Here is a 17920-nt window from a genome sequence, read left to right on the forward strand (position 1 = left end):
GAACTGACTCCACACATCAGGCTCCTGGACCAGTGTGGATAACTTCACTCACTCGAACTCTGAACTGATTCAACACATCAGGCTCCTGAACCAGTGTGGATAACTTCACTCACTCGAACTCTGAACTGATTCCATAACCTACAGACTCACTTTCAAGGACTCTACAAATCATATTCTCAGTAATATTTATTTATGTTTTTATTTGCACAGTTTGTCTACTTTTGTCAGTCTTTGTTTCTGTATAATTTTGATAAATTATATTGTATTTTAAAGGTTTCAAAGGTACATTTAATGTCAGAGAAATATATACAATATACATCCTGAAATGCTTTTTCTTCGCAAGCATCCAGGAAAACAGAGAAGTGCCCCAAAGAATGAATGACAGCTAAATGTTAGAACCCCAAAGTACCCCCCTCCCCAGCTCCCCCATCCTGTGTGTAAGTGGCAGCAGGCAATGATCTACCCTCCCCCCCACCAGCAAAGCAAAGCATCAGCACCCCCCACCAAGCAATCAGCGTGAGCAAAGCAACGGCAAAGACACAGACTTGCAGTTAGTCCGAAGACTACGCGTTCACCCGGTATTCGACACACCACAGGCTCTCTCTCTCCCTAATAAGGGAGAAAGAGTTGTCTCCATTTCACAGTGAGAGAGGAGACATAACAAACAACTCGCTGATTTATGGTGTTAAAAGTCCGTTGCATCGCTTTTTCTGAGCTCTGTGCCCAAAGATCTTCCAGCTCCCACGACACACCGGCCTTCGATCGGCCCGTCTCCAGAGCCCCAGATCCTCGGCCTCCAAAGGCGAGCCAAACTCCTAGGCCGCGCCCTTGGCGTGTCGGGTAACAGCCAGTTGTGAAACCCCGAGAGCGGGTCCCATTCCCGCAAAGAACCGAAGTCAGCGAGTAACTCCAGGTCAGGGTCTTCAAAAGAACCCTGAAAGGGGAAAATAGAGACATTAAAGATGGAAATAGAGCTGTTTCCGAAGATGCGAGCAAAGGGATCGCCGTTCAGCGCCATCTTCACTAAACGCCGCCCTGTTATTTTCCTGTTAATGCTTGCAAGAAAATATCTTTGCTGCTACAGCTGTGGAAAGTGTGTCCAGATTCAGCTTCTGAAGGAGCATGTTGCAGCACTGAAGAAAGAACTGGATGACCTCAGGTTTATCTGCGAAAACGAGGGTTTCTGGACAGGACCTACAGTGAGGTCGTTACACCGAGGATACCAGAAGAGAGAAAGGGGGCAACAATGAAGAAGGAAAGGATGCTTGAAGTACAGGAGACCCCAAGGAATGTACCTCTCATAAACAGGTTCATCCTCTTGGAAGCTGTCAGGACAGAAGATACTGCCAGTCTGACAGGCAGACAGGTCTGCGAGCCGAAAATTAGTGCAGAAGCAGAGCCGAGGAGTCAGACATCAGGAGGAGCAGTGGTAGTAGGGGACTCCATAGTGAGAGGTACGGAAAGGGGTTTCTGCGGCAACAGGCGAGATTTAAGGATGGTGTGTTGCCTCCCTGGTGCTAGGATCCAGGACATCACGGACCGATTGCAGGGAAACCTCAAGGGTGAAGGTGAACAGCCGGAAGTGGTAGTGCATGTCGGGAATGACATCGGGAAGAAGAGGAAGGACATTCTGCAGCGGGACTTCAGAGAACTCGGAAGAAGGCTGCAAAGCAGGACTTCCAAGGTGGTTATCTCTGGTTTACTTCCAGTTCCTTGTGCTGGAGAGGGCAGGAACAGGGAGATAATGGATCTGAATGTGTGGCTGAGGAACTGGTGCAGGAAGCAGGGATTTACATTCGTGGACCATTGGGATCTGTTTTGGGGTAGGGATAAATTGTACAAAAGGGACGGGTTGCACCTTAATAGGCGGGGGACCAGCATTCTGGCAGACAGGTTTGCCACTGCAACATGGATGTGTTTAAACTAAGTAGTGGAGGGGAGGGGATGAACTGGCAATATAAGGATGGAGTTAAAGGGAAAGTGAAAATAAGAAAAGTTAAAAAGGACAACAGGATCAATGGAGTAGAAAACTCAAGAAGAGATCATACAGTATGGCCAAGTGAAATAGGAATTGATATGAAAGGAGAGGGGAATTAAAAGTATTATATATGAATGCATGAAGTATAAGGAATAAAGTAGATGAACTTGAGGCTCAGTTGGAAATTGGCAAGTACGATGTTATGGGAATAACTGAGACATGGCTTCAAGTGGACAGGGCCTGGGAAATGAATATTCAAGGGTGTACATCTTATCAAAAGGACAGACTGGCTGGCAGAGGGGGTGGGGTGGCTCTGTTGGTGAGGAATGACATATGTTCCCTTGCGAGGGGGGACATAGAATCTGGGGATGTAGAGTCAGTATGGATAGAACTGAGAAATTCTAAGGGTAGAAAGACCCTAATGGGAGTTATCTACAGGCCCCCAAACAGCAGTCTGGATGTAGGGTGTAAGTTGAATGAAGAGTTAAAATTGGCACGTCACAAAGGTAATGACACAGTTGTCTTGGGGAATTTCAACATGCAGGTAGGTTGGGAGAATCAGAATAGTACTGGACCCCAAGAAAGGGAGTTTCTGGAGTGCCTCCGAGATGGATTCTTAGAACAGCTTGTACTGGAGCCTACCAGGGAGAAGGCAATTCTAGATTTAGTGTTGTGCAATGAACCGGATTTGATCAGGGACCTCGAGGTAATGGAACCATTAGGAGGTAGTGACCATAATATGATATGTTTTAACCTACAATTTGAGAAGGAGAAGGGAAAATTGGATGTGTCAGTATTACAGTTGAACAAAGGGAACTATGGAGCTATGAGGGAGGAGCTGGCCAAAGTTCAATGGAACAATATCCTAGCAGGGAAGACAGTGGAACAACAATGGCAGGTATTTCTGGGAATAATGCAGAAGGTGCAGGATCGGTTCATTCCAAAGAGGAAGAAAGATCCTAAGGGGAGTAAGGGGCGGCCTTGGCTGATGAGGGAAGTAAAGGGCAGTATAAAAATAAAAGAGAAGAAGTATAACATAGCAAAGATGAGCGGGAAACCGGAGGACTGGGAAGCTTTTAAAGAGCAACAGAAGATAACAAAAAAGGCAATACGCCAAGAAAAAATGAGGTACAAAGGTAAACTAGCCAAGAATATAAAGGAGGATAGTAAAAGCTTCTTTAGGTATGTGAATAGCAAAAAAATAGTTAAGTCCAAAATTGGGCCATTGAAGACAGAAACAGGTGAATTTATTATGGGGAACAAGGAAATGGCAGATGAGTTGAACAGGTACTTTGGATCTGTCTTCACTAGGGAAGACACAAACAATCGTCCAGATGTAATAGCGGCCAAAGAAACTAGGGTAAAGGATGAACTGAAGGAAATTTATATTAGGCAAGAAACGGTGTTGGATAGACTGTTGAGTCTGAAGGCTGATAAGTCCCCAGGACCTGATGGTCTGCATCCCAGGGTACTTAAAGAGGTGGCTCTAGAAATCGTGGACGCATTGGTAATCATTTTCCAAAGTTCTATAGATTCAGGAACAGTTCCTGCTGATTGGAGGGTGGCTGATGTTGTCCCACTTTTCAAGAAAGGAGGGAGAGAGAAAACAGGGAATTATAGACCGGTTAGCCTGACGTCAGTGGTGGGAAAGATGCTGGAGTCAATTATAAAAGAGGAAATTACGAAACATTTGGATAGCAGTAGAAGGATCAGTCTGATTCAGCACGGATTCATGAAAGGAAAATCATGCTTGACTAATCTTCTGGAGTTTTCTGAGTTTTCTAACTATGTAAATGAACAAAGGAGAGCCAGTGGATGTAGTGTACCTGGACTTCCAGAAAGCTTTTGATAAAGTCCCACATAGGAGATTAGTGGGCAAAATTAGGGCACATGGTATTGGGGGCAGAGTACTGACATGGATTGAAAATTAGCTGGCTGACAGGAAACAAATAGTGATTAACGGGTCCCTTTCGGAATGGCAGGCTGTGACCAGTGGGGTACCGGAAGGCTCGGTGCTGGGACCGCAGCTGTTTACAATATACATTCATGATTTAGATGAAGGGATCAAAAATAACATTAGCAAATTTGCTGATGACACAAAGCTGGGTGGCAGTGTGAAATGTCAGGAGGATGTTATGAGAATGCAGGGTGACTTGGACAGGTTGAGTGAGTGGGCAAATGTATGGCAGATGCAGTTTAATGTGGCTAAATGTGAGGTTATCCACTTTGGTGGCAAGAACAGGAAGGCAGATTACTATCTAAATGGTGTCAAGTTAGGAAAAGGGGAAGTACAACGAGATCTAGGTGTCCTTGTACATCAGTCAATGAAAGCAAGCATGCAGGTACAGCAGGCAGTGAAGAAAGCTAATGGCATGCTGGCCTTTATAACAAGAGGAATTGAGTATAGGAGTAAAGAGGTCCTTCTGCAGCTGTACAGGGCCCTGGTGAGACCCCACCTGGAGTATTGTGTGCAGTTTTGGTCTCCAAATTTGAGGAAGGACATTCTTGCTATTGAGGGAGTGCAGCGTAGGTTCACAAGGTTAATTCCCGGAATGGCAGGACTGTCATATGTTGAAAGATTGGAGCGACTGGGCTCGTATACACAGGAATTTAGAAGGATGAGAGGGGATCTGATTGAAACATAAGATTATTAAGGGACACACTGGAGGCAGGAAGCATGTTCCTGCTGATGGGTGAGTCCAGAACTAGAGTCAACAGTTTAAGAATAAGGGGTAGGCCATTTAGAACAGAGATGCGGAAAAACTTTTTCACCCAGAGAGTGGTGGATATGTGGAATGCTCTGCCCCAGAAGGCAGTGGTCAAGTCTCTGGATGCATTCAAGAGAGAGTTAGATAGAGCTCTTATAGATAGCGGGGTCAAGGGATATGGGGAGAGGGCAGGAACGGGGTACTGATTGTGTATGATCAGCCATGATCACAGTGAATGATGGTGCTGGCTAGAAGGGCCGAATGGCCTACTCCTAACCCTAACCCTAACCCTAACCCTAACCCTAACCCTAACCCTCACCCTAACCCTAACCCTAACCCTAACCCTAACCCTTACACACACAACTTGTCGGATGAGCTCAGCAGGTGAAGTGTCTCGTCCTGAAACGTTGACTGTTGGACAGGCAAACCGTCCCGTCCAGAAGTACATTTGGGTAGCAGCGAAGGGATGCAGTCAGAGAAAGCGAGGTGCAGAGGCCAGGACTTTGAAACTCCCTTCCTCAGGGGACAGTGGAACCAGGAAAGCTGGATAGGGAGAGGGTGCCACTCCAGACAAATACCCCCGGTACCCTGAAAATATTTTAAAATAAAATTATGTGGTATAAGCCACTCTCTGCCCTGCTCGTGCACTGATCCACTCTCAGCTCTGTCTCTGGTCAATAACCCTCTCTCTGCCCTGCCCCTGTATAATAACTCTCTCTTAGACCTGCCCCTGAAGCCTAAAACTCGCTCATCCCTGTCCCCATGGTCTAAACCTCGGTCATCCCTACCCCTGCTGTCTACACCCTCCCTCAGCCCTACCCCTGTGGTCTAACCCTCCCTCAACCCTACCCCTGTGGTCTAACCCTCCCTCAGCCCTACCCCGCGGTCTAAACCCTCCCTCAACCCTACCTCTGTGGTCTAAACCTCCCTCAATCCTACCCCTGCAGTCTAAACCTCTGTCATCCCTACCCCTGCGGACTAACCCTCCCTCAGCCCTATCCCTGCAGTCTAACCCTCCCTCAACCCTACCCCTGCAGTCTACCCCTCCCTCAGCCCTACCCCGCGGTCTAAACCCTCCCTCAACCCTACCCCTCCCTCAGCCCTACCCAGCGGTCTAAACACTCCCTCAACCCTACCCCTGCAGTCTACCCCTCCCTCAGCCCTACCCCGCGGTCTAAACCTTCCCTCAACCCTACCCCTGCTGTCTGAACCCTCCCTCAATCCTACCCCTGCAGTCTAAACCTCTGTCATCCCTACCCCTGCGGACTAACCCTCCCTCAATCCTACCCCTGCAGTCTACCCCTCCCTCAGCCCTATCCCTGCAGTCTAACCCTCCCTCAACCCTACCCCTGCAGTCTACCCCTCCCTCAGCCCTACCCCGCGGTCTAAACCCTCCCTCAACCCTACCCCTCAGCCCTACCCAGCGGTCTAAACCCTCCCTCAACCCTACCCCTGCAGTCTACCCCTCCCTCAGCCCTACCCCGTGGCCTAAACCCTCCCTCAACCCTACCCCTGCAGTACCCCTCCCTCAGCCCTACCCCGCGGTCTAAACCCTCCCTCAACCCTACCCCGCGGTCTAAACCCTCCCTCAACCCTACCCCTGCAGTCTACCCCTCCCTCAGCCCTACCCCTGCAGTCTACCCCTCCCTCAGCCCTACCCCGCGGTCTAAACCCTCCCTCAACCCTACCCCTGCAGTCTAACCCTCCCTCAGCCCTACCCCTGTGGTCTACCCCTCCCTCAGCCCTACCCCTGCGGTCTACCCCTCCCTCAACCCTACCCCTGCAGTCTAACCCTCCCTCAGCCCTACCCCTGCGGTCTAACCCTCCCTCAGCCCTACCCCTGTGGTCGAACCCACGAACTCCCGCCCTCAGTCCTGCTGTTGTGGTCGAAGCTCCGACGGGCTGGAGGGAAGCCGCAGCATCGGCCAGTTTCGGGCTGCACCACCACTGAGTGACTCCCTGCCCCTGCCGCTGAGGCAAAAGCCGGCGGAGAGCCTCGGCCGCGGGAAGCGTCTCACCGGGTCCCCGGCCTCAGCGCAGCAGACTGGAATGAAAATGACACAAGATGTGGGACAGCAAATCTGATGGGAGCACTTAATAACATTTATACAAATTAGTTATGAATAATTTAAATAAATACATATATCTACATTTTAATATGTTTATTGTTCAAAGGTTTATTACATCAGAGACTAAAGCTTCAGATGGAACATAATCAGTCGTGAATGCCTTTACTCCGTAATAAACATGGACAACATCTCCCCCTGGTGCTCATAGTGGAAAATGCACCTTTTTGCCTTGACTGGGTTAACAGGGCAACAGTCCTTTCGGCCCATCTGGTTCATACAATCCAAGATTCCTATCAAGCCAATCCCGTTTACCCACGTTTGTCCCATATCCCTCTAAATGAAGGGCTCCCAACCTTCTTTATCTGTGGAATTCTTTGCCACAAGCAGCTGTGTAGGTCAAGTCTTTATGTATATTTAAGGCAGAGGTTGATTGATTCTTGTTTGGTCAGAGCATGAAGGGATATGGGGAGAAGGCAGGAGATCGGGGCTGAGAGGGAAAATGGATCAGCCATGATGAAATGGCGGAGCAGACTCGATGGGCCAAATGGCCTAATTTTGCTCCTATATCTAACGGTCTTATGGGTCCATGGACCCCAGGTTGGGAAATTCCTGTTCTAAAATTTCCTCTCCACGTACCTGTCCAAGTATCCTTTAAATATTGTTGATGTATGAGAATCAGGTTTAATATCATTGGCATATGTTGTGAAATTTGCTGTTTTCCAGCAACAGTACATTCCAGTACATAATAAAAACTGTAAATATAAATATTTTTTAAAGTTAAATTTAATAGGTAGAGCAAAATGAGAGAAAAGGAAGAAGTAGTGAGGTAGGTGAGTGGTGGGGTGGAGATACGTCTCTACCAAAGGAGGTGTAAGGTGCTCCTTCCCTCCGCTAGCCTGCAGGTCACCCTTGGGCAAGGTGTAGCACCTGCTTAGCCCCTGATCAGGGTCACATGAAGCCATGGGGGCAGGTGATGGACGGTCGTACGAGCAGCCGGTGCAGATCACAAGTCCTGGTTATGTGGCCACTGACGCCAGGCAGACAATCTCTGAAGAGTATTGATAATGGCTGGGGTCACCCGTCTTGTAAAGACACTGCCCAGAAGAAGGCAATGGCAAACCACTTCTGTAGAAAAATTTGCCGAAGAAAATCAAGGTCATGAGACCGTGATTGCCCATGCCTTATGACACGGTACATAATGATGATGATGAGTTCATGGGTTTGAGGGGAAGAAGCTGTTCCTGAATTGTTGAGTGTGTGTCTTCAGGCTTCTCTACCTCCTGCCTGATGGTAGCAATGTACATAAAAATATAAGAAATAGGAGCAGGAGTCGGCCATTCGGCCCATCGAGTCTGCTCTGCCATTCAATAAGATCGTGGCTGATCTGGCCATGGACTCATCTCCACCTACCCGCCTTTTCCCCAAAACCCTCAATTCCCCTACTATGCAAAAATCTATCCAACCTTGTCTTAAATATATTTACTGAGGTAGCCTCCACTGCTTCATTGGGTAGAGAAATCCACAGATTCACCACTCTCTGGGAAAAGCAGTTCCTCCTCATCTCTATCCTAATGTTTTCCCCCCGAATCTCGACGCTATGTCCCCTAGTTTCAGTCCCACCAGTTCATGCACCTGCCTGAACCACTCCTTGTGGCAGCTTAATCTGTTCCAGACCACTCTCTGGGTGAAAATGCTGCTCCTCAGGTTCCTATTACATCTCTCCCCTCTTGCCTTCTGGTTTCTGACTCCCCCAACCCCTGGAAAAAGGACCGTCTCTATGCCCCTCCATAAGATTAGACCTCATTCTCATAATACAACAGTGAGAAAAACACCAAAAATGATCTGTTTATTTACTGAAACACGGTATGAATAGGTCCTAGCAACCCTAATCACGGGACAGTTTACAATCACCAATTAACCTACCAATTGGTACATCTTTGGTTTGTGGGAGGAAACTGGAGCACCCGGAGGAAACCCACGCGGTCACGGGGAGAACGTACAAATTCCTTGCAGACAGCGACAGGAATTGAACCCGGGTCACTGGCACTGTGAAGCATTGTGTTAACCACTTAGCCACCGGGCCGCCCCGTACCTGCCCCACCTCTCTACATCGCTCAGTCCCTAGAACCCTGGTAAGTTCCTCACACATCAACTCTGTGCCTTTCCTGTTCGCAGGCCGACCAAAACTGGGCACGATACTCCAGACGTAGCCTGACCCACATCTTGTACAACTCCACTCCACTGACAAGGTCTAACAATTCAGATACAATCAGTATCTGCCTGTGATTTACTTACTCAGGGGATAGAAGAATACTTTCTCGATACAGGCCATTGGATTAGTGTAGTAGTGGCTCTCTCAGGTTGGAGGGGCAACACCTCTTACTCTGCCCGGGTAGCCTCCAATCTGATGGCATGATTTCTCAAACTTCCGATAATTACCACCCTCCCCCACCTTCCTTCACCATTCCCCTTTCCCATTTCTCCCTCTAACCTTACCTCTTTACCTGTCCATCACCTCTCTCTGGTGCTCCGCCCCTTCCCTTTCTTCCACCAACCGCCTTCCCAGCCCTTCACACCACCCCCTTCCCCCACTCACGGTTTCACCTATCTCCTACCACTTTGTCCTTCTTCCTCCCCTCCCCCCATCTTCTCCCCTTCCTTTCCAGTCCTGATGAAGGGTCCCGGTCGGAAACGTTGACTGTTTACTCTTTTCCATCGATGCTGCCCGACCAGCTGAGTTCCTCCAGCATTTTGCGTGCGTTGCTTTGGGATTAGTGTAGATCGGCAGAAAGGGTCAGCACGAGCATGATGGGCTGAAGGGCCTGCTCCTATGCTATTTGACTCTGTTTTATAAATATATCTGTAGCTGCAAAATGCCTATAACATGAAAAATTATCTAGTTCTTTCTGGGCATGTATGACGAATAAACCCTTCTTGGACTTCCAGCTGGGTACGAGTGTCGATTATAACCGATGTTTTGATGACAAACTTTGCCAGCTTCATCGGGGATGATGCCCGGGCACGTCTAGTCTGGTGGTGTTTACACCCCCATTGTCCATCCCTCCTGATTGGTTAGTCCTCATCCAATCAGGTTTCTGCTGTTCCACCTTGTTTACAACCGAATTCCAGCTCTTACTTAGAGTGAGACCTTCGTCTTTGTTAAAATTCTTCTCCACTGGCTTTATTTCAATGGCTTCCTTTGCCAGGTGGTCCCATAAGCTACTGGCGCTTAACAGTAGTTTTGTGCCGTCAAAGTCAATCCTCTGGCCGTTGTGAATGCAATGTTCTGCTATCATTGATTTCTCTGGGTAACCCCTCCTGTGCCCCTTGATGCGGGTTTCCACCGTGCGCCTCATTTACACTCAACGAGTCGGGCAGCACTTGTAGGAGGGGAGTAGAGAGTTTCAGGTCTGACATTCTTTCTCAGGGCTTATTGTTAGGGGAGAGGAAAAATCAGGGCAGAAAATGTCCTGCCAGTAGCTAGCAAGGGTTAGAACGAGAGGCAGTTAGAGAGCAGAGGCAGAAGGGATTCTGCAGATGCTGGGATCCATAACAGCAGACACAGGAAATGCTGGAGGAACTCAGCAGATCAGGCAGCATCTACGGAGAGGAATAAATAATCGGCCCCGACACTTCACCAGGACTGGACAGGGAGAGGGCAGAAGCCGGAACAAAAGGAAAGGGGAGCACAAGCTGGCAGGTGACAGGTGAGTCCAGGTGACGGGGGAGGGACAGAGAGGGGTGGGGAATGACGTGAGAAGCTGGGAGGCGATAGGCGTGGGAAGCAAAGAGCTGAAGAAAAAGGAATCTGATCGGAGAGGACTGCCGACCATGGAACAAAGGGAAGGAGATGGGGAACCAGCGGGAGGAGGGTGAGGATGATGGGCAGGTGGTGAACCAAGGGTGGGACCCAGGGGGGACAGGGATTCTGACAGTGATTGTAAGGGTCCACAGTTTGGAGTGAAGATTCCCGGATAAGGTGTGGGCACCAAGCTGAATGGGGCTCAACGTCCGGTCGAGTTGGGAATTTAATCAGACGGTCCAAAAGACCTCCAGAATTAGGCCATTCAGCCCATCGAGTGTGCTCTACCATTCCATCACAGCTGATCCTGGATCCCACTCAACCTCAGTCACCTGCCTTCTCACCAGATCCTTTGATGCCCCGACCAATCAGGAAACGATCAACTTTCACCTTAAATATGCCCACGGCCTTGGCCTCCACCACAGTCAGTGGCAGAACATGCCACAGATTCACGACTCTCTGGCTACAATTCCTGCTTACCTCTGTTTTTAACAGTCGCCTCTCAATTTTGAGGCTGTGCCCTCTAGTTCTGGGTACCCCCACCAGAAGAAACATCCTCTCCACATCCACCCTATCTAGTCCTTTCAGCATTCGGTAGGTTTCAACCAGTCTGTGGGTCACAGCAGAGCTCTGTCCCTGTGAAACGAACCGCGGTGCGTGGGAGAGGATCACAGAAACGGGAGACGGGGAGGGCGAGCAGACGGCTGACTCGATCAGCGAGTGAGCCTGGCTTCGCTCGGCTCCACCCAGCCGCTGATTCAGAGCGGGAGGGGAGGAAGGGGTGTAGAACTCCCATCTCCCCATCCGCAGAAACCCACCCCGGGGGTTCTCCCAAACTCTCGATCGAGGGTACGGGTGTCATAGAAACACAGAAAACCGACAGCACGGTACAGGCCCTTCGGCCCACAAACTCGTCACACCTTAGCAATTACTGGCCTTACAATGGTCTGCAGGTCAGCCGTTCGTAAGCGGGGAGTGGACCTCAAAAGGGGGATCCAGCTGAAGACTGGTCACTCGAGGTCAGAGAGGGAGGCATCGGGAGTGATGGTGCTGTGAAATCAAGTTTATCATCACATGCTCGAGTATAGTGAGGTCAGGTCCGATGAAAACTCGCAGCGGCATAGACAGATAGATACGTTATTGATCCCAAAGGATATCACAGTGTTGCAGTAACATTACAAGTGCACAGATGTACAAATATAGAAAAGAATAAGAATAAGTTACCACAAACAGTCTAACGTGAGCGGGGTGGGGGAGGGGTCATCACTTCCCCGGCTATAGGTTGACTTATTAAAGAGCCTAATGGCCGAGGGTAGGAATGACCTCATATTGCGCTCTTTGAATCAGTGAAGTTGTCTTAAGGCTGATTTATACTTGGGCGTACACGCTACGCCGTAACCCTGATTTTCACTTCTGCCTGCTTCTACGCCGCAGCGAGCATATGGTATGGCGTATGGCACGCGATACCTATGGCGTAGATTCGACGCACAGGTGTAAATCAGCCTTTAGTCAGACTTTATACCTTGCAATGGAGAAGATTGAGAGGAGATCTGACAGAGGTATGCAAAATTATGAGGGGTATAGATTGGGTAAATGCAAGCTGGCTTTTTCCACTGAGGTTGGGTGGGACTAGAACCAGAGGTCAAGGGTTAAGGGTGACAGGAACTTCTTCACTCAGAGGGTGGGGAGAGTGTGGAACAAGCTGCCAGCTCAGGTGGTGCCTGCGAGCTTGATTTCAACGTTTAAGAGAAGTTTAGATTGGTACATGGACGGAGGGGTGTGGACAGTTATAGTCCTGGTGCAGGTTGATGGAGTTTAAATAGATCAGCACAGACCAGATGGGCCGAAGGGTTTGCTTCTGCACTGTACTTTTCTATGAGTCTGATTGGGCACCAAGGCAGATGGAGGAAAGCTCAGGCTTTTGTACACGCTGCCCGATGATAACGGTGGGAAGAGGGCACGGCCCCGATGGTCGGGATCTACGTTGCTAAATGCCACCGTCTTGAGGCATCACCTCCTGTAGGAACTGCCAGTGATGGGGAGGGCTGTGACCACTCTCTCATGTGTTCATGTCCATTGGAATCGCAGTACCAGGACATGATTTACCCAGTCAAGATGCATTCCACAGGGCATCTATAGAAATTGGTTAAAGCGTTTGGTGACATGCCAACCACCATATCATACGAAGCTGGCAAAGGCACCAGCAAAACTTTCTTGTGATTCTCTCCATGAGCAGGTCTGAGATATTATCATAAGCACAAGAGACTCTGCTGCTGGAAACCCAGAATAACACACACAATGCTGGAGAAACTCGATAGGTCAGGCAGAACCTAGAGAGAGGAATAAAGAGCCTACATTTCAGGCCAGCACCCATCATCAAGCCCAAAACATCAACTGTTTAATCCTCGTAATAGATGCTGCCTTGTCTGCTGAGTTACTCCAGCACGTTATGTGTGTAGTCAAAGATGTTAACGCCCAGGAGTCTGAAGCTCCCGACTCTTTCTGCTGAAGATTCTCGGCTGCTTATTATGGCTGGGGGGTCAGAGGAAACCGAAGGAGAAGGAAGTTCAGAAGAGACATCAGAATCCAAGATCAGTGGAAGTTTGTGAACTTCAACGTCCGAAAAAGTCCATCATCACCAGGACAACACGTCATCTCCAAAGCCTCTTTCCTGTAGATATCCAGCGTCTCAAAAAAAGATACCCCAGGGGTAATCCCCTAACAGCCCCTGCACAGGTGTAATCCCCTAACTGCCACTGCACAGGTATAAACCCAAAACTGTCCCTGCACAGGTATAATTCCCTAAATGTCCCAGCACATGTATAATCCTCTAACTGTCCCTGCACAGGTGTAATCCCCTAACTGTCACTACACAGGTATAATCTCCTAACTATCTCTGAACAGGTATAATCCCCGAACAGTAGCTACACAGGTATAATCTCCTAACTCTCCCTGAAGAGGTATAATCACCGAACCGGCCCTGAACAGGTATAATCCCCTAAATGTCCCTGCATGGGTATAATCCCCAAACTGTCCCTGCACAACTATAATCCCCTAACTCTCCTTGAACAGGTACAATCCCCGAACTGTCCCTGCACAGGTATAGTCCCCTAAATGTCCCTGCATGGGTATAATCCCCTAACTGGCCCTGCACAGGTGTAATCCCCTAACTGCCACTGCACAGGTATAAACCCAAAACTGTCCCTGCACAGGTATAATCCCCTAACTGTCACTACACAGGTATAATCCCCTATCTGTCCTTGCACAGCTATAATCCCCTAACTCTCCTTGAACAGGTACAATCCCCGAACTGTCCCTGCACAGGTATAGTCCCCTAAATGTCCCTGCATGGGTATAATCCCCTAACTGGCCCTGCACAGGTGTAATCCCCTAACTGGCCCTGCACAGGTATAATCTGCTAACTCTCCCTGAAGAGGAATAATCACCGAACCGGCCCTGAACAGGTATAATCCTCTAACTGTCCCTGAACAGGTACACTCTTCTAACTGCCCCTGCACGGGTATAATCCCAAAACTGTTCCTGCACAGGTATAACACCCTAACTCTCCGTACACAGGTGTAATCCCCTATCTGTCCCTGCACAGGTATAATCCTCTAACTGTCCCTGAACAGGTGTAATCCCCTAACTGGCCCTGCAAAGGTATAATACTCTAACTGTCCCTGCAGAGGTATAATTCCCGAACTCTCCCTGCACAGGTATAATACCCTAACTGCCCCAGCACAGGTATAAACCCCTAAATCTCCCTGCACTGGTATAATCCCCTAACTATCACTGCACAGGTATAATCCTCTAACTGACCCTCCACTGGTATAATCCCCTAACTGTCCCTGCGAGGGTGTAATCCCCAATCTGAACCTGCACAGGTATAATACCCTAACTGTCCCTGCACAGCTGTTATTCCCTAACTGCCCCTGCAAAAGTATAATCCCCTAACTGTCCATGCACAAGTATAATACCCTCACCTTCCCTGTACAGGTATAATACCCTCACGGTCCCTGCACACATATAATCCCCTAAGTGACCCTTCACAGGTATAATCCCCTAAGTGACCTTGGACAGGTGTAATCCTCTAACTGTCCCTGCACAGGTATAATCCCCTAACTCTCCTGGATCAGGTATCATCCCCTAACTCTCCCGGAACAGGTATAATCAATTAACTCTCCCAGATCAGGTATAATCCACTAACACTCCATGAACAGGTATAAACCTCTAACTCCACCTGCACAGGTATAATACCCTAACTGTCCCTGCACAGGTATAATCCTCTAACTCTCCCTGCATAGGTATAATCCCCTATCTGACCCTGCACAGGTATAATCCTCTAACTTTCCCTGCACAGGTATAATACCCTCTCAGTCCCTGCACAGGTAAAATCCCCTACGTGACCCTGCAAAGGTATAATACCCTTACTGTCCCTGCACAGGTGCAATCCCCTAACTGTCCCTGCACAGCTGTTATTCCCTAACTGCCCTTGCAAAGGTACAATCCCCTAACTGTCCATGCCCAAGTATAATAGCCTCATTGTCCCTGCACAGGGGTAATCCCCTAACTCTTCCTGCACATGTATAATCCCCTAACTATCCCTGCACAGGTACAATACCCTAACTGTCCCTGCACAGGTATAATCCCTTAACTGTCCCTGCACTTATATAATCATCTAAATCTCACTGCACAGGTTGAATCTCCTAACTGTCCCTGCACAGGTATAATACCCCCACAGTCCCTGCACAGGTAAAACCCCTACGTGACCCTGCACAGGTAAAATCCCCTAACTGTCCCTGAACATGTATAATCCCCTAACTGACCCTGCACAGGTATGATCCTCTAACTCTGCCTGCACAGGTATAATCCACTATCTGTTCCTGCACAGGTATAATCCCCTAAGTGACCCTTCACAGGTATAACTCTAACTCTGCCTGCACATGTATAATCCTTTAACTCTCCCTGCACAGGTATAATCCCATATCTGACTCTGCACAGGTGTAATCCTCTACCTCTCCCTTCACAGGTATAATCCCCTAAATGTCCCTGCACAGGTATGATCCTCTAACTCTGCCTGCACAGGTATAATCCCCTAACTCTCCCTGCACAAGTATAATCCCCTAACTGTCCCTGCACAGGTATAATCCCCTAACTGTCCCTGCACTGGTATAATACCCTCACAGTCCCTGCACAGGTAAACTCCCCTACGTGACCCTGCACAGGTATAATACCCTAACTGTCCCTGCACAGGTGCAATCCCCTAACTGTCCCTGCACTGGTATAATACCCTCACAGTCCCTGCACAGGTAAACTCCCCTACGTGACCCTGCACAGGTATAATACCCTAACTGTCCCTGCACAGGTGCAATCCCCTAACTGTCCCTGCACAGGTGCAATCCCCTAACTGTCCCTGCACAAGGGTAATCCCCTAACTGTCCCTGCACAGGTATAATACCCTCACAGTCCCTGCACAGGTAAAATCCCCTACGTGACCCTGCACAGGTATAATACCCTAACTGTCCCTGCACAGGTATAATCCCCAAACTGTCCCTGCACTGGTATAATCATCTAACTGTCACTGCACAGGTTGAATCTCCTAACTCTCCCTGCACAGGTATAATACACTCACAGTCCCTGCACAGGTAAACTCCCCTACGTGACCCTGCACAGGTGTAATGCCCTAACTGTCCCTGCACAGGTGTAATTCTCTGACTGTCCATGCACAGGTACAATACCCTAACTGTCCCTGCACAGGTATAATCCCCTAGGTGACCCTTCATAGGTATAACTCTAACTCTGCCTGCACAGGTAAAATCCTCTAACTCTCCCTGCACAGGTATATTCCCCTATCTGACCCTGCACAGGTATAATCCTCTAACTCTCCCTGCACAGGTATAACCCCCTATCTGACCCTGCACCGCTATAATCATCTAACTTTCCCTGCACAGGTATAATCCTCTAACTGTCCCTGCACAAGTATAATCCCCTAACTGTCCCTGCACAGGTCCAATCCACTAATTCTCCGTAAACAGAATAATCCCCTAACACTGCCAGCACAGGTATAATACCCTAACTGTCCCTGCACAGGTATAAACCCCTAAGTGACCCTTCACAGGTATAATCCCTTAAGTGACCATGCACAAATGTAATCCCCTAACGGTCCCTGCACAGGTATAATCCTCTAACTGTCCCTGCACAGCTATAATCCCCTAACTTCCACTACACATGTATAATCCCCTAACTGTCCATGCACAGGTCCATTCCACTAATTCTCCCTAAACAGAATAATCCCCTAACTCTCCCTGCACAGGTATAATCCCCTAACTCTCCCTGAACAGGTATTATCCTCTATTTCTCCCTGCACAGGTATAATCCCCTATCTGACCCTGCACAGGTATAATCCCCCAACTGTCCCTGCACAGGTATAATCCCCTAACTGTCCCTGGACAGGTGTAATCCTCTAACTCTCCCTTTACAGTTATAATCCCTTAAGTGACCCTGCACAAGTATGATCCTCTAACTCTGCCTGCGCAGGTATAATCCTATAACTCTCCCTGCACAGGTATAATCCCCTATCTCGCCCTGCACAGGTATAATCCACTATCTGTCCATGCACAGGTATAATCCCCTAAGTGACCCTTCACAGGTATAACTCTAACTCTGCATGCACAGGTATAATCCTCTAACTCTCCCTGCACAGGTATAATACCCTCACAGTCCCTGCACAGGTAAAATCCCCTACGTGACCCTGCACAGGTATAATACACTAACTGTCCCTGCACAGGTGCAATCCCCTAACTGGCCCTGCACTGGTGTAATCCACTAACTGTTCCTGCGCAGGTATAATCCCCTAACTCTCCCTGCACAAGTATAATCCCCTATCTGACACTGCACAGGTATGATCCACTAACTCTGCCTGCACAGGTATAATCCCCTAACTCTCCCTGCACAAGTATAATCCCCTATCTGACACTGCACAGGTATAATCCTCTAACTCTCCCTGCACAGGTATAATCCTCTAACACTCCATGCACAGGTATAATCCCCTAACTCTCCCTGCACAGGTGTAATCCACTAACTCTCCCTGCACAGGTCTCATCCTCCAACTCTCCCTGCAGAGGTGTAATCCACTAACTGTCCCTGCACAAGTATAATCCCCTATCTGTCCCTGCGCAGGTATAAACACCTATCTCCCCATGCACAGGTATAATCCCCTAACAGTCCCTGCATAGGTGTATCCCCCTAACTGTCCCTTCACAGGTGTATCCCCCTAATTGTCCCTGCACATGTGTAGTCCCCTAACTCTTCCTGCACATGTATAATCCCCTAACTATCCGTGCACAGCTACAATACCCTAACT

The 17920-nt window shown here is 48.8% G+C and overlaps 1 protein-coding gene across 1 annotated transcript; it reads right to left on the reverse strand.

The window, feature by feature from the left end:
- Positions 1-502: 502 nt before the first annotated feature.
- LOC132381757 (uncharacterized) lies at positions 503-10111 on the reverse strand. The gene is made up of 4 exons (XM_059951329.1): positions 9892-10111; positions 6705-6730; positions 5051-5514; positions 503-934 (listed from the first exon to the last, which is right to left on the reverse strand). The coding sequence occupies exons 1-4, from the start codon at positions 10109-10111 to the stop codon at positions 610-612; spliced, it is 1035 nt and encodes a 344-aa protein (XP_059807312.1). The 3' UTR covers positions 503-609.
- Positions 10112-17920: the final 7809 nt, after the last annotated feature.

The sequence above is a fragment of the Hypanus sabinus genome, chromosome 26 (genome assembly GCF_030144855.1).
Source record: "Hypanus sabinus isolate sHypSab1 chromosome 26, sHypSab1.hap1, whole genome shotgun sequence".
In the NCBI taxonomy this organism is placed as follows: domain Eukaryota; kingdom Metazoa; phylum Chordata; class Chondrichthyes; order Myliobatiformes; family Dasyatidae; genus Hypanus; species Hypanus sabinus.

What these genes read in the sequence shown, in the direction of transcription:
- LOC132381757 (XM_059951329.1), bottom strand. Translation starts at nt 10,111, where the DNA reads ATGAGGCGCACGGTGGAAACCCGCATCAAGGGGCACAGGAGGGGTTAC. An exon ending in AGACGAAGGTCTCACTCTAA is followed by an intron (nt 6,731 to 9,891) that starts GTAAGAGCTGGA and finishes TTTTCATTCCAG; the next exon opens with TCTGCTGCGCTGAGGCCGGG. An exon ending in GCGCTGAGGCCGGGGACCCG is followed by an intron (nt 5,515 to 6,704) that starts GTGAGACGCTTC and finishes AGGGAGGGTTAG; the next exon opens with ACCACAGGGGTAGGGCTGAG.